The sequence below is a fragment of the Otolemur garnettii genome, unplaced genomic scaffold (genome assembly GCF_000181295.1).
Source record: "Otolemur garnettii isolate 467f Iridium unplaced genomic scaffold, OtoGar3 scaffold00038, whole genome shotgun sequence".
In the NCBI taxonomy this organism is placed as follows: Eukaryota; Metazoa; Chordata; class Mammalia; order Primates; family Galagidae; genus Otolemur; species Otolemur garnettii.
The window spans coordinates 4,699,700-4,709,624 of NW_003852433.1; the positions used below are offsets into that span (position 1 = coordinate 4,699,700).

At 57.2% G+C, this 9,925-nt stretch overlaps 1 protein-coding gene across 1 annotated transcript; it reads left to right on the forward strand.

Annotated features, from left to right (window-relative positions):
• The first annotated feature begins 71 nt into the window (after window positions 1-71).
• Window positions 72-9,607, forward strand: CABP7 (calcium binding protein 7). Its single transcript, XM_003789862.2, has 5 exons — window positions 72-180; window positions 7,609-7,752; window positions 8,558-8,670; window positions 9,121-9,274; window positions 9,480-9,607. Exons 1-5 carry the CDS (start codon window positions 72-74, stop codon window positions 9,605-9,607), a joined length of 648 nt encoding a protein of 215 aa, XP_003789910.1.
• Window positions 9,608-9,925: the final 318 nt, after the last annotated feature.

Here is a 9,925-nt window from a genome sequence, read left to right on the forward strand (position 1 = left end):
CTGGGCCGCCAGCGGCCCATGAGCCCCGGCCTCAAAGTTTGCGGCGGGCGGGCGGGCGCGGAGCCTCCAAGATGCCGTTCCACCCGGTGACGGCGGCGTTGATGTACCGGGGCATCTACACCGTGCCCAACCTGCTGTCGGAGCAGCGCCCAGTGGATATCCCCGAGGACGAACTGGAGGGTGAGTGCCCGCCGGGACCCCTGCCCGCCGGCCCTCCTACCTGTGCGTCCAGGTGAAGCACGGGCTGGGGTGCAGGGGACTGGGGGCCGTCAGCAGGTGCCGGCTGCCAGGTGGGCGCTCCAGCTAGCAGCTGCGCGGGGAGGCAGGACCAGCCCGCACCCCTGGGCGCTGCGCTAGGGGTTGCCGAGGCGGAGGGGCGGCTCAGCCCCTGTTCGCGTGGCCCCCAGCGCTGCGGAAACTTGCCGGGCCCCGCAGCGGGGTCACGGGGCCGCGCAGCCCGCGGTGAGGGTGCGGCAACGCGGCGGACTGGGGTGGGGGGTCCGAGCTGCGCCCCCTGCGCAGGTCTGGCCGGAGCACCCGCATCCTGATCCCCTCCGCGGTGCCTGCCCGCGGCTCTGTGCTGGTATTGACATTCCGCTCGTGTCGCTTTAAAAATCCAATCTGCTTGGGCAGCCGTAGAAGGGGAGAGGGCGACTGCCCGGCTCTTGGCTGCTGCGGGGGCTGTCCCCATCCCCACCTGCAGCTGTAGCCCCTTTTCCGCATCCCTGTGGGGCCCCCCAGCCCAGGGCACCAGGAAGGCGGCCGGAGAGGTGGTGGCGACAACAAGTGGCCGGATTGGGCGACTTGGTCGCGATAGCCCAGCCTGGAACGAAAAGGCAGAGACCAGGACCCAAACCTGCCCCAGTTCCTCTGCCTCTCAGATATGAAAGGGGCCCGCAGGCAGTGGCTAAGAAAGAGCAGAGCAGAACAGAGCAGAGCAGAGAAGAGAGAGGGCTGGGTCTGGGGTCCCCGAACGGGGCGTCCTGGGGATAGGTGAGCCCCTGAGGGCCTATGGGAAGGTGCTCAGCTTCCCCTCCCCCCAGACCTCCTGGGGCCCCATATAGAGTGGAGTGGGGGACTCTAGCCTCCTGGGATCTTCTTGTCTGCTGTGGGGGAGGGGCTGTCACCCAGAGGATGGACCTCTCTCTGGGAACCTTGGGTTCAGGGGTCTCTGAGATCTGGGGGTTCATCAAGGCCTATAGGGGTGTAGCTAGGAGAGCAGCGGCAATCAGAGATGATGGTGGGAATCCAGGGGATGCCATGGAGAGAGATCCTTCCTCATTCGCAGGCCAAGGTGGGGGCAGACTGGGGTCAGGGGTAAGATCCAGAGAAGGTGGCCACCACCACGCTCACTGCACCACAGGGCACAAGCCACCTGCTCCTCACATACTGCCCCCCACAAAAACCTCAGATGCCAGGAGAGCCATGGAGACAGGCTCTGGGTTTGCCGCCAGGAAGACAGATGGAGGGGTGCCGTACTCCTCACTTGACCTCACTGTTCACCTCCAAAGCTCAGGTTCCACCCTGTCTGGGCCAAAGCCCAGGGTCCAGAGCCTTCTCCAGGGCACTAGAGGGGATCTGATGGGGACCGAGAAGGCAAGGGACCGGGTGCAGGCCATCTCTTCCCCACTCTCATCCTCTCATGCCTAGATAACACCAAACCTTCTGCCAATTTCTCTCTCCCAAGGCTCTCATCCATCCCTTCCTCCTGGTCATTCAGGTATGGGTCAGCATGTCTCCTAGACCCCAGTTCATTTAATCTACTTGCTTCCAGCACCCCCACCATGACCCTGGCACCCCTGATCTAGGCCTCATTCACTTGATTCTCTCCAGATGCCCAAGTCCTGTGCACAACCCGAAGAAGGGGAGAAGCTGAGGAGGCCAAGTGCAGGGGCGAGTGGGGCACAGGTTGAGCAGTGCAGGGCAGAGGCCTCAGGCTTCTCTTGGGCAGCCCAGCTGATGCGCTGGCAGGAGCTCAGTGGCGTTAGTCACCAGCCACACCAAATGCACTCCCCGCTTCTCTCCTGTCCCCTTCTCTGGGGCCCTGGGGAGCAGAGGGGCCCTGATGGAGAGGGCATCTGAAGGGCAGGGCCCTCCCTGGGGCAGATAGATGGGGCCTGTGGAGCAGGCAGATACCTGGGTGGCTCCAGCTCATTCTTTTGGCCGGTAGGCAGCTCCAGAGGAAGGCATACCTTCTTCTTGGCTACACGTACCCCAAAAGCCCTCTGCAGGCCCCAGGCCCCTTGCAGTGATTCTTGAAGGCCAGGGTTGGGTGGAGAGAGTGGCCATCCCTAGCACAGATCCCAGTGCTCCAAGAGTACTCCTGCCCCAGGGCAGTCTGGGTGAGACCCAGGCCCTCAGCTGGGAGGATGCCATCACTAAGGGAGCCAAATGTACCAGAAAGAGGGAGCCAGGCAGGCTGGGATGAAATGCTGCAGACAGTACGTGCCTGCCGCAGGAATCCAGGGGGCGGTCAGTCTGAGGAGGAGGAGGACCAGCCAGGGTAGTAGGGAGTGCAGTGAAGATGAGGGCTTCCTGGCTAGGCAGCTCTGGGTTCGAGTCACTGCACTCTCAGCTCATAGAGTGACCTTGGGCAATCATGTGCCTCTCAGGCATGCTGGCCCATGCCTAAGCCTGTTTCCCCACACGTAAAGCGGGGTTGGGGACAGAGGACACAGAAGAAGTACTCAGCACAGGGCCTAGCAGTGGTGCTCTCAGACCTAGATGCAGCATCAGGGCAGGTTTCGCAAGGGTAAGAGCCTAGAACTTGTAGGGCCCATGAGGCAGGGGTGCAGGGTGTGCTGAGGGACAGGGCTGATGGAAAAGGTCTTGAAGGTTTGGCAGAGGCTCCTAGGGGACCTGTGGCCCTAGGGAGATGTGGATGGCAGTTGACAGGGTAAGGAGGTGGCAGGGCAGAGCTGGCCTCAGGCCCACCCAGCCCCTGGGAGGGAGAGACACGAGCTCTCCTAGGCGATGGCTGGGATGCCCCTGCCCCCCCCCGCCCATGCACGCATGGCAGAATCCTCCAGGGTACTGAGTCTGGCCCCAGCAGCATCAGTGTACTTGAGCACCTGGGAGTGGAAAGGGGGTGGCTACAAGCCTTAGCCCTTTCTGGCCAGAGAGGAGGAAAGGGTTAGACAGTCAGGTAGACACCACCAGGGCAGGGTTCTAGAGTCAGCATTTGGCCAGCCTAGGACGCAGGGGGTGGACAGACAGTGGGACCTGTGTTGAGACTGGGAGCCTTTGGGGCAGGGGAGGTCACGAAAAGCTTTCCTGCTTTTCTTCCCTGCAAGCCCAACAGCTGCCTCCGCACAGGCTAGAAACTCAGGGAGGCTGAAGTAGTGGGGCATGGGGCCAATGCCACGGAGAGTGGCAGTCACTGCAGAGGATGGACAGTGCCCCCTCTGTGGCCTCCAGCTGATGCTTCCCTCTCCCTGGACTCTGGCTCTGACAGAGTGCTGGTGTCCCTTGGGGATTGCTGGGGACTCAGGCCCTGACAAAGCTCCGCAGGTTGGGAAGGAGATTGCGGGATGTCAGCAGGTGGGGACAGCATCAGTCCTGGTGGTCCTACTAGTCCATTCCTAGGGCTTCTGGGCTGGAAAGGAAGCAAAGCTTTCAGGGAAATGCACCCAGCTGTTATGTGCTGATGGCACAGCAGTGACAGGAAGCCATAACACCTACCTGCTCAGGGAGCCCTCAAGAGAGGCCAGGCTTTGGCTAGGGTGCAGGAGTCTGATTATCATTACACAGATGAGGCACCTGAGGCTGAGAGTGGGAAGTGTCTTGCCTAGGTCACTTGACTGCTAAGCGACTGAGCCAGAATCCAAGAATGAGCCTCTGGTCCTGGCACCAGCCAATGGGAAGACTGGCCTGGTGTCCTGAGTTTGCTTAGTCCTCCTTCTCCTTCTGCCATCAGGGACACTCTGATTTATAGTGTCCATCTCTGAGCCAGGCCTGGTCATACACATGCTTGATTTTCTTGCTTAATCATCCCAGTAGCCACTTTGTATAGGTGGGCAAATACCTGCTCAAGGTCACCGGGCCAACACGTAGGAGAGGGAGGATTTAACCCTTGGTCTCTGCAACTTCAGCTATCTCCATGGCTGAGATAATGGGGCCTGAACTTGGCCTCAATAGGCTAGTAGGTAATCAGCTGGGGCTAGGGCAGGGCTCTGAGCATGGGCAAAGGCTCACCGTAATGGTGTGAGCTGGGTATGCCAAAAAGTAGTAGTTGCAGGGGGATGCCCGAGTGGGGAGGTGGCAGTCTGTGGATTTACCTAGCAGCCTGGGGAGGTTATCCTTGCCTGAGAAATGGCTGTGGAGCCAACAGGGCTGCCTCAGAGCCTGTCACCTGCCCATATACCCCAAGATTTTTCCTCCCCTCTGGCCAGTGCATTTTTTTTTTTTTTTAGAGACAGAGTTTCACTTTATTGCCCTTGGTAGAGTGCTATGGCGTCACAGCTCACAGCAACCTCCAGCTCTTGGGCTTAGGCAATTCTCTTGCCTCAGCTTTCCAAGTAGCTGGGACTACAGGCGCCTGCCACAGTGCCCAGCTATCTTTTTGTTGTGGTTTGGTCAGGGCTGGGTTAGAACCCACCACCCTCGGTATGTGTGGCCAGCGCCCTACTCACTGAGCTACAGCACTGCCTGGGTCAAAGTGTTTCCTCAGGGCCTCCAGCAAAGAAGCCCTGGGATCTTGGAGCCACATGTGGCCACTCCTGGGTTGGTGGGGTAGCCTGGAGATCTGCTCATGGCCGGGAAGGGGGAGGCTCCCACTGTAGAGACTCTCCCATTCCACCCTGCAGTCTCCCAGTGGGTCTCTACAGGGGGAAGCCAAGGGCTCAGAGAGGTATAGTGCCTGACTCCAGGTCCCCTGTCCCTCAAACAGCCCCTGACCCGGAGGTCCAAGGATGCTCTCACACCACCACCTTCAACTTGATTCCTCTCTTCTGGGGGTGGGGGTCCTCATGCTTCCTGGGTTCTGGGGGAGTAGAAGGTAGACCTTCCCCCTAGTGGGCTGGTTAGCGGGCTTCTAGTGACAGCCTCATGTCGAGTGGTGTGTGGATTTCTGCTCAGGAGAGCAGGAGAACTCTGTATGTTCCGGATGGGTGGGTTCCCCAGACCAGTCAGTCATTCATTCATTTATCGTTCACTCAGCAAATGTTTTATGCTTGGATGACAGGCCCTGTTATAGCTAATGGAGACAAAGTTGTCTTTGTCCTCATGGTCCATAATTCAGTGTGGTCTGTGTAAGGACCAGTGAAGAGCAGGTCTGTGGGGTTCCAGAGGAAGGCCAGAGTCAGCGGTGGCAGAGAGGGCACTGGGAAGATGGTGCTGTCTAAGCTGAGACCCTGGCTCACATCGGAGTTTGCTGCAGAGAGGGAAAGGGTGTTCCAGGTGAATAGAGCTACATGTTCACAGCCTCAGAGATGAAGCAGGCCTGGTGCCACCAGCTCCAAGATGGTCTGTAGGGTTGGAGTTAAGGACACTTGGGGTGGATAGACCCTGCAGCTGGGCCAGGAGAGCAATAGTGTGGCCCAGACCTCTCAGCCCTGTTGCTTCCCTGGCCCTGGGGCCACTGGTTAGGACACCAGATTCTTAGGCCCTACCTGGGATAAGCAAGGTGAAGTCCAGAGTCAGAGGATGCAGGGGCCCAGGCAACTCGGGTGCAGCCCACTGTTAGTCTGTCTTGGCTGGCAGGTAAGTCAGACTGACCTTTAGGCCTTGGGTGCAGACACCAGCTGGGAAGAGCCTTGCTATGTATCCTTGAACACAAGGCTGCCCTCTCTAGGCCATGACTCCTAGTCTGTGATGGGACCAATACGCTGGGTCGGGTCCCCAGTGCCCCTGAGACCACGAAATGACCCCAAGGTACAGGATCCTATGAGTAATTTCAGGGTTCACAGACCCTTTATGGCAAGGCCTGGGCTAGCTCCAGCAGGAGAAACAGCCTTGACCCAGTGCTGACTCCTGGCTGGCTGCTTAGCCCCTCTGGGCCTCAGTTTCTGGGTCTGTAGCACAGGATACCTTGTCTCTCACTACTTCTGTTTTTTTATTTTTAAGACAGAGTTTCACTTTGTCCCTCTCTGTAGAGTGCTGTAGCATCATAGCTCACAGCAACCTCAAATTCTTGGGATTAAGTGATCCACTTGTCTCAGCCTCCCAAGTAGCTGGGACTACAGGCACCTGCCACAATGCCCGGCTATTTTTAGGGGTCTTGCTCTTCCTCAGGCTGGTCTTGAACTCCTGAACTCAAGCAAGCTGCCCAGCTCAGCCTCCCAGAATGCTAGGATTATAGGTATGAGCCACTGTGCCCAGCCCCCTATTTATTTATTTATTTTTTTGGAGACAGACTCAGTCTGCCATCATGGGTAAAGTGCTGTGGTGTCATAGCTCACAGCATCCTCAAACTCTTGGGCTCAAGTGATCTTCTTGCCTTAGCCTCATGAGTAGCTGGGTCTATAGGCACCCACCACAATGCCCAGGAATTTTTTTCTATTTTTAATAGAGACTTGCTCTTGTTCAGGGTGGACTTGAATTCCTGAGCTCAAGCACTCTACCAGCCTTGGCCTTCCAGAGTGCTAGGATTACAGGCATGAGCCACTGTGCCTGGCCTCTCACTACCTCTAAACACACACACACATACACTCTATCTCTCTCTCTCCAGGAGCTCCACTCTGTCTGCCAAAATCCTGCACAGGGGAAGAGGTTAGACAAAAGCAAAAGGAGACCCCCACAGAGTTGGAGTGACTGGATTGAGATCCCCCATCCCCAAAGGCAGATGCTCTTTGTGGCTGTGATGAATAAGGGACTGCTGCAGAGAGACAGAGTAGAGCAAAGGTAGAGGTTAGGACCCCTCAATAGTCCCTGGGAGTCTTTGATAAAACTCTGTTGTCCCCACATCAATCTGCCCATTTTACTGTGGATATAACTGAGGCCAGCCCAATGTTATGCACTGGGTTCCTTGTTCCCAGGCACCCAGCTCCTGAGTGCATTACTTCCCACTCCTACATCATGCAGGTCCTCAGACCTCAGTCTCCTCTCTGTACAAAAGGGGGCCGGCCCCTACATCTGATCCATGTGGGCCTGGTGGCGCCCCTCCATCCCACCTGTCTTCCCCCAAACCAGGAAGCAGCACATGATACCCACCTACCAAAGGTTTGAAGCTACTGCTGCCTCATGTGACTGCCATGGCTGTGGTTAGCCAGCAAGTGTTAGCCAGTATTAAGGAGCTAAGCCCGGGGGTGGGGAGGGAAGCCCATGGGATAGGGACAGGGGAGAGCAGGAGTGCAAAGATGGAGGTGAGAAGCCTTCCCCTGGCCAGTCCCAGTGTCCTCCACCACATGGGGTTCCCGGTGAGCATACCAGGAGATTCTGCTAGAGCCTGGCACACTCAGACCCTGAGGGGGGGTCACTGCTGCAGGCTTCAGGCCCATGGTTGGCACCACTGCAGTACCATTAATGCACTCTGGGGCCATCCTCAGATCCTCAGGCTCTGGGTCGGAGTCTCAATACTGTGCTCAGCCTGTGAATTTGACCATCCTGTGGGTGGGAAGTCGGGTGTTGGGGGCAGGAGTAAGGTTCCAGTCTGCTCTGCTCTCTCCACAGAGATCCGTGAGGCCTTCAAGGTGTTTGACCGTGACGGCAATGGGTTCATCTCCAAGCAGGAGCTGGGCACAGCCATGCGCTCTCTGGGCTACATGCCCAACGAGGTAGAGCTTGAGGTCATCATTCAGAGGCTGGACATGGATGGTGAGTGCTGCCTCAGTTTCCCCACCTGTCACCTGGGCTCCAGGGGTTAGGCAGGGTCTAGGCTTGAGCCACTGAGGTGAGCCCATCTTGGGTCTCTTTATTCCCTCCACTTGGAGCGACCCCAAAGCTTATGGCAGGTTACAGACAAGTCTGGTCCCATTTCCCAGCCTGGAGAATTGAGGCCAGAGAAGTTGTGACAGTCCTGGTCATACACAGGGGTTAGAGACTGCTCCTCTCACTTTGTCTTCTGACAAATTTTAAAGTTTAGAAAAGTAGAAAAGTTACTACTTTTTACTAAATAGCCCAGGTCCCACCACCCTGCGTGAAATCAATAATTTCACTATACTGGCATTTTATTAAGGAAAAATTCCAAGAAGAACCAGTAATACCAAATCCTCTCTTCTTTATCCCACCTGTGGCCTCCTCTCTATCCAGAGAGCAGATGACAGCTTGGGTGGGTTGTTCCCGTCCTAAGCTTTATTTGCTATCTGTATGGTGGACCAGTGGACTGTTCGGGCCCCATACCAGCCTGGGACAACAGGGTGCTGGGGAGCTATGGAAGGAAATGAGAGGGTCAGGGATCACCTGCAGCGCTCTACTTCCCTCTTCCCTGGGGGCCCTCATCACATTTGGTGGCTTCAACATTAGCCCAAAGGGTGGTACATTTTGGGTGCCCCTGAAATTGACTCAAGGCTCACAGAAGGCAGGCACCTGCCTGAGTCACTGGTGAGGCTGAGATGGGCCCTGGGCTGCCTGCCTGGGCTGGGTCTTGGCTTGACTTGCTGATTGATCCTCTCTGTACTAGGTGATGGTCAAGTGGACTTTGAAGAGTTTGTTACCCTCCTAGGACCCAAGCTGTCTACTTCGGGGATCCCAGAGAAGTTCCATGGCACTGACTTTGACACAGTCTTCTGGAAGGTATGTCCTGGCTGGTTGGGACCCAGGGCTTTGCACATTGTGGAGAGCCTTTCTGGGGCCAGTGAATGGCTGGGCCCACACTTTAAAGGGGAAATTACCACACCATTCTTTAGTCTACTAGATGTCTTGGGCTCTCTGGGGGGAGGGGCAGAATATGGGGAGACTGCAGGGTCACCTCAGATACCCCATTTTCTACCAACTTCTCCCCTTCCGACAAATCCCTGTTGAAGTGGGAACTGAGGCCAAATCTCCGGCCCTCTGAGCCTCAGGCTCCTCACCTATGAAATGGGCTGGCTCTGGCCCCAGTGGGTGCATAGAGAAGGGCTGGTGTTGGTAGGGAAGGCAGAAAGTGGTTTCCAGCCCTCCAGAATCAGGAGGTCTGTCACTGGGCCCATGTGGCTGCAGGGTGGGGACTGTGGCGTCGGCCAGAGCACTGTGTCCCTTCCTAAGTGCGACATGCAGAAGCTGACAGTGGATGAGCTGAAGCGGCTGCTCTATGACACCTTCTGTGAGCACCTATCCATGAAGGACATAGAGAACATCATCATGACAGAAGAGGAGAGCCACCTGGGCACAGCTGAGGAGTGCCCTGTGGACGTGGAGAGTAAGTGGCCCCCAGAATCCCATGGGTGGGCCCAGCTGCTTGAGCAGGGGAACATACCAGGGATTTGTAGAGAGGGGCTGGGGGGCGCTCTTGCCTGTCTCAAGTCTCTGTCCCAGTGTGCCCCGTGGAAAAAGTCCTGACTCTACCACTTCAATGTCCCCTTCTGTCTCCCCCATTCCCTGCTGCTCCTGGCGGGCGGCCACAGCTTGCTCCAACCAGCAGATCCGTCAGACGTGCGTGCGCAAGAGTCTGATTTGCGCCTTCGCTATCGCCTTCATCATCAGCGTCATGCTCATCGCGGCCAACCAGGTGCTGCGCAGTGGCATGAAATAGGCACCACCCAGAGCCCACTCCACACCTCTACCGCCTGCAGCCCTCTCCCTCGGCTGGCTCCCTGGGCCACCATTTGTGTGTACTTCAGGGCCTGGACATCTGGCAACTCCACCCCACCCATCCCATGGACCTTGCATGGAGCCGTGGCCTGGCTGTGGAGGGCCTGTCAGTGGCTCTGAGGATGGCCCCTGCCCCACCTACATGCTGCTATGCCCCCAACCTAGCCTGTATGTAGCGCTAACTCTTCCCAATGTCTAAGAAATCCTGGGAAATTAAGGAGCGATTTGTATAGGAAGCCACAGGATCCAGTCACTGTAG